This window comes from Equus quagga, chromosome 11 (genome assembly GCF_021613505.1).
Source record: "Equus quagga isolate Etosha38 chromosome 11, UCLA_HA_Equagga_1.0, whole genome shotgun sequence".
Lineage (NCBI taxonomy): Eukaryota > Metazoa > Chordata > Mammalia > Perissodactyla > Equidae > Equus > Equus quagga.
The window spans coordinates 7,252,291-7,270,077 of NC_060277.1; the positions used below are offsets into that span (position 1 = coordinate 7,252,291).

Genomic DNA, 17,787 nt, shown 5'->3' on the forward strand with positions numbered 1-17,787 from the left:
AAGAAATCTTGCCTAATCTGGATACGCTTTTATAAAACCTCTGCTTAATTTTTTTAAAGTCCAAGTACTGAGCCTCACCATCATTTCACATTAAAGCAGATGTATTTTCAATAACATAGAAGAAAACATTCGCATAGAACACAAAATATCTAAGATAGAAAACCTCTTTCAACCAGTCTAAACAGCACTATGGTTATCACTTTAATTACCTGATTTCAGGAGATGAAGAGATTTCATTTGTGTCTGTCCTTTTATTTCTCGGAAACGATGGATTCACCGGAGGCATCTCACCACTTAGGCGGTCTGGAAAAATTCGGTCTTTATTCAAATTGATTTCTGAATATGGACAGTTGGCAGCACTGAAGGATTAAAAGAAAAAGAAATGAACATTCCCATTAGAACATACTCCTTTCAATTATAATGACAGGCTACAGAATACAAAATTTCAAATTTTAACTGAATATGTTATATATATTTATACATGTGTATGATTAAATGAAGTATGAAATATGTTAAGACATAATTTAAGTATATTCTGATAGAAAACATGTCTTCATATTAGAGTTTTAGAAGCAATCTGATGAAATCTTTGGAAGTGACCAATGGTCACTGAAGGATTCCCTCTGTATCATCTGAGGGCAGAGCCTGTGTACATCTGTGGCGACACTCAGCACAAGAGAGAAATGCTTAAGACATCATAGGAGGGTTGATGGCGGAGGTGGGCCAGAAACTGATGGATGGATGGGGCGGCTCTGCTTCCTAAAGTGATCCGCCAGGCCCAGTGTCATCACATGCTGTTTAGTTTCCTTTATAACAGCTTCTGCCCTCCAAAGGAAGGAGCACCCCCATGCGCCTATCTCCAGGTCCTGATGTACACCTGCTGTCCTAGAAGATACACATATCAACCTGTAGTTAATCCTGTCCGTATATGAAAAGAGATCAGATGCCAACTTGGATAATGACCCAGCTGGCTCACTTCCCTTCCATCGGTGATCACTGGTTGGTTTCTCAGGTCCCATTTGGGGATCATTCCTGTTATCCAAGCAAAGGAAATCTAGGTCACTAATTGTTAATTCAACACTAAGTGAGTACACTCTTGTGCCCGGGCCTCAGCTTTCCAGTCTCCAGAACATCTGGGCAACCTCTGTATCTCAGGCCCCCAAAACACAACCAAGCCCTCCAACTTGCTGCCTATCTTGCCCCTCTGATTTTAGGAAGCCTCCTTAAATCTGGAAATCCTTTGGACCTGAGGTAGATTATATTAGTGTCTTACATGTTCTTTTCCTCAGTTTAGGTGATAGTGGGAATGTCGGTAACCACCCAGGAAAAATTTTAAACAGTGCATGTCTCCCTCCACCAGGAGAATCTCATAAATCCTCGCAGGAGAAGGAGGGAAGAGTCTGAAAATGGGCTCAAGTGATTCTGATAATGGCTATACAATTTATCACAGATATCTTGTAAGCAAAAATACAATCTTTATTTTCTCTAACCACATGCTATTCTATAGAGCTATGTATGCAAAAAAAAGAAAGTAAATAATAATTGATCATGTGTTGACATAAATGTATACAATGTTAAGCCAACAATAATAACACAAACAATAAGCAGTAGTAATGTTTATAGGGCAGTTACTATGTAGCCAGCGCTGTACTAAGAGCTTTACATGCAGTATCTGACTTAATCGTCACAACAACCTCAGAAAGGCTTCTCGCATGACAAACAAAGGCTTAAAATGATGAGCTAACTTCAGTCTTTCATTATTCCATTCATTTGTTCAACAAGTATTTGTCAAGTATCTATTATGTGCTAATTCTCTTTCTAGGCATTGGAAACAGTAGAAGATGAAAAGACAAGATCTCTGCTCTCACAGAGCCGATATTCTAGGGAGAGATGCAATTACCCAAGTAGACAAATAAGACAACTTCACACAGTGACAACCACCATGGAGTAGACATGAGAGAGAACGTGGGGCTATGACAGGTGGGAAGGAAGGGCCTCCCTGAGGCAGCAGCGTTGAGCAGTGCTGTCAAGGTTCAGAAGAAGCCCACTGTCAACACAGGGGAATAGCATTCTAGGGAACGGGAGCATAGAGCAAATACAGGGACAGCATGGCATGTTTGAGGCAATGACCAGCAATGCTAGAGCGCAGTGAGCCAAAGGAGACGAACCAGAAACAGGCCGGGAGGCACTGTGTAGGGCCTGGTGGGCCACAGTGGCCAGTTCCTATGTTTAGCTTAGGTTCCATCTGAAGCCACCAGAGGACCTCCAAATAAGGGCATGACATGGTTTGATTACAATTTAAAACAATCACTCAGGATGCTTTGTGGAGAGAAGATTTTGAGGGGATGGAATTGGAGCAAAAGAAGTTATGTAAGAGTGAAGATATGACGGTGACTTGGATTTATGGGGCTGAAACAGAGGTAAAGAGGACAGTTATGGTATCTTCTGCAGTGCCTCCAAGGGGAGCTGTGGATGGACAGGAGACGGGAAACAGCATAAAGGAAGGATTTAAGAACGGCCTTCAGGTTTTTGGCTTGAAGAACTGGGTGGTAACAGGGATGCATTCTTTTTCTTTTCCCCCCTGAAATGAGAATGACTGGAAGGAAGTAGATTCAGGGACAATGTCAGGAATTGTGGAATGTTTATGGGACATCCAGGTAGAGACGCTGCTTGCCCACGGTCACACGGCAGTGAGGTAGCTCAGTGAAGGAGTATACCACTTTATTCACCTTATTCCAAATGGGCATACCATTTCATTGCATTTTACTGGTTCAGTAATGATATGAAGGAAAATCCTCTCCAACCACCATGTCTCTTTTGAACAATAACCCTCCTGGTGCTTCATGGAATCCTTCATGGGGTATTTGTACCAATCATATTCGCGGATACAAGTAACAAGAACCGATTCAGCCTAACTTAGCCGAAATAAACTTACTGCAAGGGCATCAGACAGCTCTGGAGGAAGGCTGGACAGTTAGGCTTGGGCAGGAAGCAAGGGCGCCCCAGCACTCTCCCCCAGAAACGGTCTGCATAGGAGGGGGGTGCTGCTGGGGCTGCCACACCCGCCCCTCTTCTCAGACCCTCAGCCGCTGCGCCCCACCCAGCCATCAGTTTCACGGAGGCTGAAACTCGAAGTCTGATCTGCCTCGCATCACTCCTCTGGAGGAAGGCCCAGTCGGCAGCATCTGCCTGTCCACACCATAACCGACACTGTCCTGAAGGAGCAGAGAGGCCTCACTCCCCGCAGCTCCCTGAAGGGAGGCGGAGCCCTGCCTAACACTTACCTCGATTTCAGGCAAAACACAAATGTCCTAGGGCTGCCTCATAATAAACATGTTTAAAACCAAATTCATCATCTTCAATGAACTCCCCCCCACACACACACACAGAAAAAGATAAAAACACAACTAGCTCCTCCCGCTATTCTTAATTCTTTGTTTCTGACAAAGGAAATACAGGAACGAAGCCTCAGATCTTAGTCATCTTTGGCTCTATTCTATTCTTTCTTCCTCCTATTATGTATTTCAATTGCAAATTTATCTACTTGCATTTTGTGACAGCAGGAAAAAAAATCTAAATATAATTTCTTGGTTTCTACAAACAGTAGGCTGCTGTTCCTAGAATACTGCAACCATCGTACCTGTCACTTATAGTTGAACACCTGGTTTCACGATTACTGAAGAACTGACTGTCTATTTACCTTGGAGGTTTGTCAGATATGAAGAAAGTAACGAAAATGAAGAGTCCTGTCCCCAACCCACCCACCACGCCCACACGGGGAAGACTTCCAGGATCCCTGGATGGGTCAGGTCCCTAACTACACCGGAGAGTAAACAGCTCCAGCTTAGAAGTCTTTAATATAAGAGCTACGAGGGCAGCGCCTTGATCTACTTGTTGAGTAAGTGAAGGAAGACGATATCTCTCTAAGACCACCATATACCAACCGGGCCAGCTCACAGAGAGGCAAGACAGCGGACCAGAAGGAGACGCGCTGTTTGTGGATTTGCCAGGGCCAGAGAGGAATTTCAATCTCTCAACCTGAAGTAGGGGAAACCATCACACCCTTCAAGCAGGATTTACAATGGGCCAAGATGTTCTACTAAGGAAGCCCCATGACGATCAGCTAATACCCTCTCTTCTTCTGAACCTCGAGGACAGTCAAATGGGCTTACACACCACCCGTTCTCACACCTACTATGGGGCAGAGAGGAAAGCCAGCTGGTTCTGGGGGCAGGAGGTGATAAAAAAAGGGGATGCCACAAAATGGAAATGGAGCATGCCTGAGTGATGAGTAACGGCTCGCATACAGAGGGACGGGGCAAGGCCCCGACAGGAGTCAGGAAGCTGGTTCTCAATGTGCTCTGCTGCCTTCTCCACTACTTAGTAACGAGCAAGCACCACCTTGGAGTCTGAGCTTCCTCATCTGTAAAATGAGGGTGATGACAATAATCACCATGGTCGGGTGCATCACTCACGCTAAGTTTAGCTTTACCTTCATTGCCTCATTTAACTCTCTCAAACCTGGGAAGTCGTTCCTATTCTAACACTTGTTTTACAGATGTGGAAACTGAAGCTTAAAAAGTGACACTAGCTTAGTGTCACTCAGTCAGTTCTTGGTGGAATTAGATCATGAATTTGGGCTGTCTCCTCAATGTTACACTGTATCGGTAAATAGTACGTTCCAATAGCAAAGAATTTCCTTATCCTTAATCCATGACAATTAAATCTGAGAGAGCCATCTTCTAGCAAGATGCTGATGTCACACAGCTAATATCTACTGAACCAAGGCCTAACCTCTCTTTACCAAGTCCCTCATTTTTCAGTTTATAAAGTTCGTATGCAGTTTTAAGTCAATAACTTCATAAACCCACCAGAGCTGATCAAAGTTCTCTGGAGAGACTGGGTTCCTGTTAGGCTTATAATCATCTCTAGTTTCTCATGTACAGAGTTTCTAGTGAGAAAACAGAAGTCATGTGTGTCATACCACACAACACGTGTGCATTTGGTCATGGGCACACACGTGTACACATATACACACAACTCTCTACCATCACACAATTCCTCAGAGAGCAGAGGAAGGGACTCACACAGGATTACACAGCTCTCCACCGTAAGGACTTATTACGGTGCACCCTGTTCTATTAGCAAGTTATTCCATATCGGCCCTATACACACAAATACCTGCCCACCGGGCCATCTACAGAGGGTTTTCCCAGGAAAGACTGGTCCAGCTGATTAGGAAAGGTGGAAGGACAGTCTTGTTCACTGCTCCCTACTGCCATCTTGAAAACTCTTTTAATTGTACATACATTTATTTAAACAACTAGGTAACATCTTCAGTTTTCTAAGTGATCACATAACCATTCTCACACTCTGTCGCAACAAAAACTTATAAAACACATGGGGCAGGCTCTCTCGGCCGATGTGCTCTGCATGAGAGCCCAGCAGTTATGAGCAGAGACTGGACTGAATCCTGGTTCTGCCCCTGTCTGATGCTGGACACTTCCTGAACCACGCCAAGCCTCTGTTCCCTCATCTGTAAACCGTAGATTAGAACAGTGCCTGGTGCATGGAGCGGCTGGAGGATTCAGCGTGATAACACACGTCGGTCCCAAAACAGTGCCTGGAACATGGGAAGTCACCAATACACGAATACATGAAGAAGAGTAACCCCAACCCCTACTGTGTAAAAGATTATCAGCAAAAATAAGCAGCATTAAAAACTCCATAATCCACCCCATTTATGAAGGTTCTCTGCTGCTCTCAGGAAAAGCTGAGACCTCTCTCTGAGTGCTACTCTATTCATGCTATGGAAATCTCTTCACACCAGACTGGCCTTCTTAGAAGTATGGCCTCTGCTCTGTAACGCCCATCACCCAACCCCGGATCCGGCACAAAGCAGCTGCTCAATTAGTGTCTGTTCAACGGATGGATGGATGGATGTTGAATTAATATGATGTTTATAGTTTGCAGGGGTGAATTCGTTACTAACTTTTAAAACTTTCCACAGACTTTGTAAATATCCTTTAGAGACTTTTGGAAATACTCTGAATTATTTTTTCTTTTCTGGTTTAATTTCTCCAACATTAAATCTTACATAGAAAAGATTTACTTCTGAAGACACCAGATATGAAGAATATCTACTTTTACCTAACTTTAGTTCTCCTTTAATCTCCTCCCATTCTTTGACCTCTCAGTAGGCCAACTGAATGAATCCAAAAAGGGAAACACCATGACACCACCCATATTAACGCTCCTTTGCGAGAGGGAAAGAATTAAGCAACCTGGCTACCGAATATCCCTGGAGATGAGAATTACCATCTCCACATCTGACTCACTCACTGATCACTTATAATTCAGTGTTTTAAAACATCACAGTCTCAAATTTCATTGTTGAGAGGCATGCTTTATTTCTAACACTTCTTAGATCAAATTCAACTATTGCAATTTTCAGAGAAGCTAACAACAACTGCTAGTCAAAACATGGGCTTCTGCTTATGTGTTCATAAAATTGATTATTCTTGCTAAAAGAGCAACTTTTCTTGTTATCTAAGCAAAGAATGCACGTTTTGATTTAGGCAGTTTCTCAGTAAATTAATCCAAAGAGAGTTTTCTCATTATGTTTTCCTAAACACAGCATTCTCAGCAAGGACAAAAATAAGTGCCAGTGAAATGAACCTTTCAAAGAATATCCATGTAGCAGCAGCTACTCCACAAGTCTACTAATGAAATGAAAAACAGGCTGTGCCTGCTAAGGATTAATATCCTGCCAGATAGAGAGCTTTGAGTGTTGTAAATAGAACAGCATAGTCAGGGAGATTAAGAAAAGCCAGTAGAAGGGCTGAGAAGAAGGGACGACAGGACTCGGGCTATAGCTGACACTGCTCACTAGGTCTCCGAATTGCCTTCCTCCTTCCTGAGGCTCTAGTCAACAAACTGTGCCCCAGACTTATGCACAGATCCAGTTATGGCCTGTATGCGACAAGGAAATGAACACAACTTCCTTATCAGTGCATGTCTTTTAAGCCATAAGGTCTACTTCTTCCTCTCTCATTCCAGAAAAATGAGCAATTCTCTACTATGGTTCCAATGACAATGAAAGATTCTTTGCTGCATTTCTCCATAAAATCTTTTATGATTCTCCCCAGAATTTCTCCCCTCTTTTAGCACATACAACACTGTATCTCTGAAGAAATGCTGCAAAGATAATCACTGAAATTTTGTGAAATGGCTGTGGCCCAGGTGAGGGACCCTTTGGGGTCCACGGTGCACTTGGGAAAGAAGGTCCTGCTGAGCGGCTGGTGCCATCAGGCAGGGGACAGGACTGTCACCACAGACCTTGCTGTCACAGGCTAACCACTCTGTTCAGACCTAAAACCCTTCTGGAAAGAACTATGGACATTGCTATAAGGTGGGTCTTCTTCCCAGAAGAACAACAAAAAATTTTTTTAATTTTCAATTGTACCCAACAACATAATGTCAGTATTCATCCACTTTTAAAATTTCTTTGTTCTTTTCCCTCACAATTTGAACACATTGCCTTTATTTCAATGAACACCTTGGGGTTGTACAATAGAAAGGCACCTGTGTCAAAGTTTCAATAGCAGTTACTATCTGTATTTTACATATATATATATAGTTTGTTTGTTTTGTTCTGTTTTTTGTGGAATATAAGCCCTGAGCTAACACCTGCCACCAACCCTCCTCTTTTTGCTGAGGAAGACTGGCCCTGAGCTAACATGTGTGCCCATCTTCCTCTACTTTATATGTGGGTCGCCTGCCACAGCATGGCTTGATAAGCGGTACGTAGGTCCACACCCAGGATCCGAACTGGTGAACCCTGGCTGCCAAAGTGGAGCACGTGAACTTAACTGCTGCACCACGGGGCCAGCCCCTGTATTTTATATTTTAATTAAGTTACATGCAGCTTTTATAGTTCCATTAGTACCAGAGTTCTGCAAAGGTTGGGTCTGTGACCAATTAACGAGTGGTACCTTGAGAGAGAGTGGTCAAGAGCACAGACCCTTGAGCTGGACTGGGTGCCATTCTTGCTCCCCCCTCACCTGCTGGCAGGCAACTTAGTAAACCTCAGGGCCACAGCGGCCTCATCAAAAACTGGGAGAAAATAATAGTTCTCTTTTACAGGGTCGTTTTGAAGGTTATCCAATACATACAAAACAATTAGAGCGAGACCTCACATACAGTAAATAAATGTTCAACAAATGTTAGTTACTATTGAAAAAAAACCTGCTGCTCAAAAACATTTACTGAATGAAAGAATTTATGAATATGGAACGAAAATTTAGCATGCTAATGAGTTATTTCTGGCATTCAGACTTATTAAATGTCTGAAAAATCATCCAGCTGACTTCACTCAGCAATACTGAATTACTTTTAAGATGTAGCATTCTCAACTCAGTTTAAATTAATCACATAACTTTTGGTTTGCAGTCAAACAATGAAAAGGATTTTTAAATGAAGATTTGCAAACAGAATAATCATCCCGTCTATGCTCAGACCTTTCACTCTGGAATATACCGAACCCCATAAAAATTTGGGAGGAATGTTGCAAAAGGAAGGTAAGCAGCATTTGAGGCTGCAGAGATGAAAGAAAAGAGGAAACTATACAAAGATGAAAATAATCACACCAATTTTACAATTCCTATGAACTCTTAGAGGAAGAGGTAGTGCAATCTTCAGAGTTTTTAAAGACCTCAATTCACAACCTATGCAAACTAGATAGAGAGAGAATCATTTTTCTCACTGGCAATCCAATTAGCAGGCAGTGAGAACATATACTGACAAATTACCATCTTAATATATACCTAAATAAGTGAAGCTTTTGTTCTTTAAAAACCCCAGTTAAATCACAAGAATTTCTTACTATTTCAATAATATTTTTAAACGTCCACAAAGACCTCAAAATCAATACACCAAATTGCAAATGTATAAATTTGCTTTTTTTAGGTTACTTAGGTGTAAGAGAAAAATACTGAAAAATACTTTCTTTGACCAATGTATTCTCATGTTTGACTATTTATATTTGTGCTTTTTGTGATCTTTTCTGCTAATGTACAAGAACTCACCTCTCATTATTCAAATTGAGTTACCCAATCATAGAATAATTTACCAAACAAATACGTCGAACAGGGCCTGTCCTCTTACCATTACTAATGGTCCACCAACATGATTACTGCAGAAGACAGCTATCTATGAATCTAGTCAGGTTGCCAAGAAAAGCAGAATAGCTAGAGTAAATCTATTTTAAACTGTGAATGCGTTTTCTCCCAGGAAGATTTAACTACAGATATATTCTTCACTTTTATATGATCGCCATGGTAACTACACTTCACATGGATCTGAATTTAAAATTACTTCACATCTTCTTAGTACACCTGGAAATCATCTTCTTCTACATACGTGTGACAGGCCACATAAGGAATTCCCAGGTGAGGGGCAGCACCACATACCTGTGAGGGCCCAGGTGTCTCGCTCGCTTAAAATGGCCAATCCCTTTACATCCTGGGGTCGAGCATCCACCGTGTTCCGAAGCTTCCATTAATTCTAATTGGCCTATTAGAAAGCAAAAGAAAGAAAGAAAGGGCAAAAAGTTCAGGCTATAAGAGTCAAATGTCTGGATCAGAATAGGTAAACAAAAGCCAACTTTCAAATCAACACCTACAAATAGAAAAACAGAGCCGATAAAAATTAAAAATATCTTAAAAGTCTTTACTTGTGAAGATTTCCCCCTACGATTTTGTTCACACTATTTATCTTCATAGTGAAATGGTAAACTTGGATCGAACCCTCTTTCAAAATGTCACAAATTCCAGAGAGACCTAAATATGAATTAATGAGAAGATTTTAAACAATTTTCATCAAGTAAATAACATAATTACTGTATGAACACTCTCACACTGTGAAAACTTCGAAGAACACACCAGAACACAGAACAGTAACACATCCCCTTCAGGGTACATGCCCTACCTTTCATACCCTCCGAGACGTTGTTCTAAGCATTCTCATATAAATCTACAATTTATATATATGTATGTACCAATTTTTTGGCTTGGTTCTTTGCCATATAAAAGGGACAACACAGATGTGTACTATTCTGAAATAGTCTTCTTTGGTCTTTAACTTCATGTCTTCTAAATCTTTCCATCTCAGAAGTAATATTCTTTATGACTGTTGCACAGTATCTGTGGTACGAGTACAACATAATTATTTAACCAGTATTTGTTTCCAAGGTTTATTAGTTTAAATATACTGTAACAAATATTAACTTGGTGCATTTCTGTGCCCTTATTCAGTCTGCATGTGGCATCCAGAAGTGAAGCCACGAGATGGGGAAGGCATACTACATTTTTTTAGAAACCTGACAATAATTTATTGTATTTCCTACATTTTTTTCTACAATGTATTTATTCCTCCAAAATTGCAATTGGGTATCTCAAGTTCTCAGTGTACCTTTTTAACTGAGATTTTTATTCAGTTAACTGTAGATTCACATGCAGTTGTAAATAATAATACAGAGGGATGCTTTGTATAATACAGAGGGATCCTTGTACAATAATCCAGAGGGATAATACAGAGGGATAATACAGAATAATAATACAGAGGGATCCTTGCATGCTTTGCCAGCTTCTCCCCCAATATATTTTGCAGTAATATTTTACAAAACTACAGTATAAAATAAAATATTTTGCAAAACTATAGTATAAAATCACCAAAAAATATTTTGCAAAACTACAGTAGAAAATCACTATTACGATATTGACATTGATACATTACATTTTGATAGTCTGACAAATTGTCTTCCAAAAATTCAGTACTAATTTTAAAAGGTGATGATCACTTCTAAATAAAAGAATGTTTATGTATTCTTTTTCAGACAAATTTTTTCCTTTTTATATATTTTTGACCTCCAGTTAATTAAAAATGTAGTAAAAGGAATCAGGATTACATAGAGGAGAAATATACAGTAGAGAGAGAAGTAGAACAAGAAGAGTAGTGAAAAGAAAATATTAAGCATGCTACACAAGAAGATGGAAACGCGTATTCAAGTTATCCTTGTGTCTCTTACTCAAAGGAGGCTGAAGAGGATGCCCGGTCTTTGAACACCAGCCCACGGGGTGAATATCAGGAGAATCTGCATCTATCCAGTAATCATAGCAACTATTCCAGCCATCAAAGTGAACCTGGATAACAAAAGGAAATTCACAGGACAATTCACGCCACAGACATTCTTATAGCAAAAGTTCTGCCCAAAGTAACCATTTGCATTCTCTTCTATCTTATATAGTAGATTTAATACCAAATAAGCTGTTTCAACTATTGAAGTCACTTCATTCACAGTAGGAGAAAAGGCACTTTTGAACTACCTACAACATATTATCTAACCATCAGTAAATGTCTTGCCAAAGGTAATTTTTGGGCAATACCTCTACAGATATGTTACATATATCTCCCAATACTACAAGCAATTTGAGTACCTAACATTCTCATATGAGCAACACCAAACACCCAATAAATATTACTGAAGTAATGAATAACTCAGGGAAGGCAGGGGGGATGGGAAGGGAGAATGGAGTGACAGGAGGACCTTTCACATAAATGTCAAGTCTCCTAGAAGCATGCTAAATAAAGACTTTTAAAAAAATTAAATGCCCTACTAGAAATACACTCAGTTTACAAAGTACTCCTCCATCAAATGCATTTCAAAATATTTTTTTCTCATAAATGATATCCCTCAAAGAGGTTTCACAGAGTGATAAGTGCTACCATCCTTATTGGCCACCGTGTAAAAGGCAGTTGATCTTTTAGGCACGTTCACTGAGGATCAGCCACGTATCTTTTAAATATTACATATTTTTTATCTTTTAGAATGAAAGGATATACTAAAATGCTATGTATATTATTTTAAATCAAGTTTGCTGGCTAGACTTCCTTTTTAAAGTCTATGCATCTCTCACTCCTAAGAAGTCAACAGATGCCAGATGGATAAAATATTCAAACATTAAAAACTGAACAACAGGGGCTGGCCCAGTGGCGTAGTGGTTAAGTTCACGTGCTCTGCTTCAGCAGCCCAGGGTTCACAGGTTTGGATCCTGGGGGCAGACCTACGTGCTGTTCATCAAGCTATGCTGTGGCAGCATCCCACACACCAAACGGAGGAAGACTGGCACAGATGTTAGCTCAGAACAATCCTCCTCAAGGAAAAAGAGGAAGACTGGCAACAGGTGTTAGCTCAGGGCCAATCTTCCTTGGAAAAAAACACAAAAAACAAAAACTGAACAATAAAAGCTCTAAAAGAATGCTTGAGTGAATGTATTTATAACTTGAGAGTTGGACAGTCTTTGTAAGTAAGACATCAAACTCAAAAGCCATAAAGAAAAGACTGCTCAATTTGACTACACCAAAATTCAAATCTTCAGAATGGCATATATGACTGCAAGCAAGATGGAACACTCACAAGAAACCCGAAAAACACATTTGTTACACATCACAATGCACTCTGTTCCTTAACTCATAAAAGCATAATATAGCAATATAAAAAGATGAAAAATCCAATAGAAATATGGAAAACAGATACAAATAGCTCATAAACAAGAAAACAAATATAAATGGTTAGTAAACATATGAAAAGACAATTTCACTTATAACAAAAAAACACAAATTAAAACCACAAGATGCAATTCCTCGACTTTCAACCTGCCAAAAATGCTCCATTCAGGTGATTCCTAGAGCTGGTGAGTCTGAGAATAAATGAATGGTCTCATAGACCATTGATAGGAGTATTAATAGGTGAGATATTTCTGGAGTTACTTGGCAATAATAATCAAGACTTTAAATACATCACCTTTGACCTGATAATCTCAATAACTTGACTCATTGTAGCAGAAAACAACCAGAGAGTCCACCATCAGAAGACTGGTTAAATAAATTATGGTGTATTTATACGATCGAATAATACAAAGTTGTTAAAGTACATGTATATGGGTTCAAAATAATTTGCAATAAATCCATTTTCTCAAGCTTAGAATTCAATTAATCCTAAAATCAAAACTCACAGAATTCCACACCGGGAAGAAATCATGGATACTATGTTAAAAAGGATAACACCACAGCTAGTTAGGAGGGATACCAAGCCTAAAATTCAAGGATCCCAAGTAAAATGCATCATTCACAGATACTGAATATAAAAGCAGCACTTAAAGTTGTTTAACTCAAAACAACACTTCTTTCCTCTGACCAAACATAATGTTCAATCAATCTTGAGAATGATATTCGTGATAATTTTCTGAAAATATCAATGCTACCAATAAAGGAGCCGCCATAATTTAGAGTGTTATAGTAAGTTTAAAACATTTCTGATGATCAACTAACCATCAAGTGATTACTCTATTTTACTAGGAATATGAAACTCTAATGTTTTCCAATCTTGCTATTCCTAGCTTCAATTTCTTCTACACCGGAATCAATATTCAGATAACTCATGCTCTCATCTGTTGTAAATAAACTACTAAGTTTTACAAGATTCAGCTGTATTCCCATAGCAAACAAACTCAGTCTTAACAAGTAAATGGTTCGCCACCCTGGATACACACCAGAATTACTGGTGAATACTGAAAAAGAGCGGGGAGGGGAGGGGTGAGCCCACTCCAGGAGGCTCTGAACCCATAAGGGTGTGGGTGCTGTGCACACACATGCTGTTCACTGGACTGAGCAACTCTTGTGTGCGCTCAGAGTTGAGACCCATTGACACTAAAGAGGACATCATTCCTACAGCGATAGTCTCTGAAAATCTTGATGTTATCATAAATAAAAGGTTCCTGTTTAATTTTCCTCACATATACTATTAAGAATGTTTACATTGGAGCTACTAAATCTGGTGATACCAGACCCTTTCCTAGTTTTCATCAAAACTTTCGTTTCGGTTTGGCAATGAAAAGTCACCTTTCTAGGAATAACATACCTTAGCGTAGATAAAGGTAACACCTCCTACAAACTAGGTTGGCAGGCAATCTGGAGGATTTTAGTAGTTTAAGGGTTAAATTTCAGAGATAAAATTTAGTTTAGATAATTATGAACAGCAGTAACAATAAAATTCTCTGATAAGTAGCAAATATACTTAGAAACTATTATCTGAAATTATGTCAAAATTAATAATATATGCAAAAATTAATATTAACCCTAATAGTCTCACTCTGAAAGCCCAGATGAAACAATTTTATTAAGCTTGTATAGTTCTTTCATCTTTTGTAACTTTTACTAATTCAGTCTCTGGTACATGAAGAAGTTTAAAACAAACGAAAAATGAGAAACTCCATTAATGTTAACTGATAGTCTCACTCTTGCTGGGTATTATTTTGAAACAAAATCAAATGCCTCACAAAGAGCAGCAAGAGAGGAAGACATATAAACACACACAACACGAAATATTTAAACATTTTACAAACACAAAAAAGAAATACAAAATATTTATAACAGGAATGTTCCACTATAAATACAATTACATATAAAAGCAACTCGGCAATGATGCTGAATTTAATTAAAACTCTAAAGAAAACAGACGATTACAGATCAAAGTGCAGTACGGATGAAGTAACTTGCACATATTTAAAATTATAGTTTAGGAAATTGGATACTTTCCTCACCTAGAAGTATAATTTGGACCCTTTATAAAAACTTAATACACATTATTAATAATTTCAAGATTGAGACATAGTATTTTTAGCAAGCACACTATTTCTTTAAAAAAAGTGATTTGGATGGATTTTCTGTTCATGTGAAAGGTAACTCAGTAAAACACATTTTAGACCCAGGTGCTTATTTCTGCTCTCTTCTGAAATTAAAGTTATGTTTGAAAAGATATAAACTCAAAAGGACAAATGGAGAGGGAAAGTAGGTGATAGGTGAGAAGTGACAACGATGTGTGTAGAGGGCAAAATTCGGGGAAGGAGTTGGGACCTACTGGAGAGAGTGGGTGGGTTGCAATCCAGATGCCTAGAGAAGGAGTGAGGGACCAGCGTGAAATGGTTCACTGTGCAGAACCAAGAAGGGCTCAATCTGGAGGCAGGAGGTGAGGAGGTCAGAAAAATGGTAGCGTTGACTCAAAGTCTGAATGTGGAGTGGTAAGGCCCCTCGGCCGACTCCCTCATCCACCCACCAAAGTAACTGCACCTTCAACAACCTTGCAAAAGTCTAGAGGTTTATGTTCTAAATCATACAATCATGGAAGCTCTGCCCTCCAGGACAAAAGCAACGTGGTGATGGACTGGACAGAAAGCACAGGGACTAACTGAGGGTCTGCATCCTCTAACGTGGTCCTTCTCCCGGTCTCGCACAGCGGCCACCAGGTTCGCCCGTCCCCCCGCAGGAACTTGCAGAAATTGAAAGGCTCAGAGAAAGGACCCAGATGCTGGCAAATGGGGATCCCCCTGTGAAAAGCCAGCTCTTTGCTTTCTTATCTCACAGTGAAGCCCACCAGTCAGTAAGTTCCACCCACGCACAAAAGCAGGTAATTTTGAGCACCTTTTTCTTAATGTGAATAGCCAGCCAAGGACCTGACATTTGTGGACAGCCTCTAATATGAAAGCAGAGGCCAAACTAATTAACTGAGCGGGAAATTTAGAGGAAACAAGCAGAGAACAGAACAAGAACTGTCACCAGTATCCTCAGATAAGAAACATCATTGCTCTGGGAAATAAAAAGAGGATGTCATTTAAAAGGGGGGAGGGGAGAAGACTAGAAAATAAGAAAAAACTCTTGAAAATTAAAAAATCATACATGTAATTAAAAACGCAATATAAGGTTTGGAAAATAGAGTTGCTATCTCTAAGCAAGTAGAATAAAAAAAAAACCAGAGAAGCACAACAAGAAAGAAAATAGAGGAAAATCAGAGGGTCAATCCAAGAGGTTTAATACCACGCTAACAACACTTCCAGAAAAGAGCAGAGAGGAGGAAGTCATCACAGCAATAACATAAGGACATTTCTAAAAGTTGAAGGACATGAAACTCCAGAGTGAAAGGGCTTGAGTACCCTGTAGAGAGATGAAAAAAGACCCTCTCACCAAGACGCCATCACACACATCAGAACTTCAGTGATAGAGAGCCGGTCCCGAGAGCTTCCAGAGAGAAGAGGCACATCCCCCAGACTGAAGGAATCCGAATGGCCTCAGATGTCTAAAAACCAACATCCGGTGTGAGAAGATAGCAGAGGAACGCTTTTAACTTGGGAGGATGTACGGTGATGGGTGGCAATTAGACTTTTGGTGGTGAACACGACGTAGTCTATACAGAGTCAAATATAATGATGTACACCTGAAATTTATATAATGTTATAAACCAATGTGCCCTCAATAAAGATAACTAGCATTTAAAAAAATTTCCTAATGGGAAATGGTTCTCACCTAGTCACAGTGTGAATCAAATGAAAGATGAGTACAGGGACATTTTCAGACATGTAAGGAGTCAAAAAATATGCTTCTCATACACTCTTTCTTAGTTACAAAAAGACGGGTTTCAGCAAGGGAAGAGTACACTAAGAAAACCTAAGTATGCGATTCAGGAAAAATGAAATATGACATAGGCTGCCAGCAAAGGGAAGTCTCAGGATGAAAGGGCTGTACCAGACTTAGAGGATAACCACTCGGATTAGAGTAGGTGGCGGTGAAGCTGTGGGAAAACGAGTTCAGGGAAAAAAAAAAGATCCAGACAGGGCTTAAAAATACACTTGAGCTTTTGACGGAAAGACACGTCAGATTTATTGAAGCATTTGTAAAAATCCAACAGTAAGAACAAAATTTAAAAAGCAAAATGCAAAGAAATTACTGACTCCAGGAAAAACAAAATGTCATTTAAAAAAAGATGAGTTTGTTCAGCAGGGAACAAGGTTCACTTACTCATGATAAAATGAACATGGAAGGGCAAGAAAAAAAGAAAAGCAATGTGAACTAACTCCTGAAAGGCTATGGGGAAGGAAAGAATGCGGGAGGCCTAGATCCTGAACTATCGTAACAGGAAGGACGAAATAAACCATATCGAAAAGGGATGGATTGAGAAATAGCAGAATACAGCTATTGTTTTAGAAAATCAGAGAGAAAATGTCATAAGCAACAGCTAAAAAGTTGAGTGTTCTTGCCTTTGGAAGCTAGAGCTGGGAAAGGGGTGGGACGTGCGCAGGACTGTATTACCTTCCAGCTGTCACCAAAAACTGAAGACGAAAGGAAAAACATTCTAGTCGTTTTTCGTCAACAGCATGTAATGAAATACATGAAAGTTTTAAAATTTTTAAGTGTAATAACTCAAGGTGTGACACATTATATATTATGTAATTTAAAAAGTTTTTATTTAACTTAAAAGTTGATTTAATGCCTGAGAAACTTAAAATATTAAGATACTCTAATGATAGTCAGTACTTTCTCTCTCTATTCCTTCCTAAAAAAGAAAAATAAGCATTCTCGCTACATCATCTCCCACAATATTAGAAAACTCCTACTGTTGAAAGCTTCCTATAGTCTTCGAAGTCTCTGATGAATCCTGAAACAGAGTCATTGCCCACTTACCAACCTTTTGAGGACTTCAGAAACACACAGATCTGTGCTCAGTGGTTCACCTTGAGCTATGAAATTCATTCCAGTCATTATAAAAGGATGATGGTCACCTATTCACCTCCTAGCCAGCTCTTTATTGGGTGTTAAAGATTGCCCAGGCTGTTGTACTAGAAAGAGCATTCAGCCAGAAGCCAAAAGAGCTGGATTCTAGTCTAAACTTTTCCCATT

The 17,787-nt window shown here is 39.6% G+C and overlaps 1 protein-coding gene across 4 annotated transcripts in view; it reads right to left on the reverse strand.

Moving 5' to 3' along the window:
• Positions 1–17,787, reverse strand: part of L3MBTL3 (L3MBTL histone methyl-lysine binding protein 3) — a 113,913-nt gene that overhangs the window by 32,283 nt on the left and 63,843 nt on the right. For all 4 annotated transcript variants that reach the window (XM_046677578.1, XM_046677580.1, XM_046677577.1 and 1 more), the window contains 3 exons: positions 11,087–11,201; positions 9,471–9,573; positions 210–359 (listed from right to left, as the gene is read on the reverse strand). In XM_046677578.1, the coding sequence (XP_046533534.1) occupies positions 210–359; positions 9,471–9,573; positions 11,087–11,201 (368 nt within the window). The remainder of the gene's footprint in view (positions 1–209; positions 360–9,470; positions 9,574–11,086; positions 11,202–17,787) is intronic.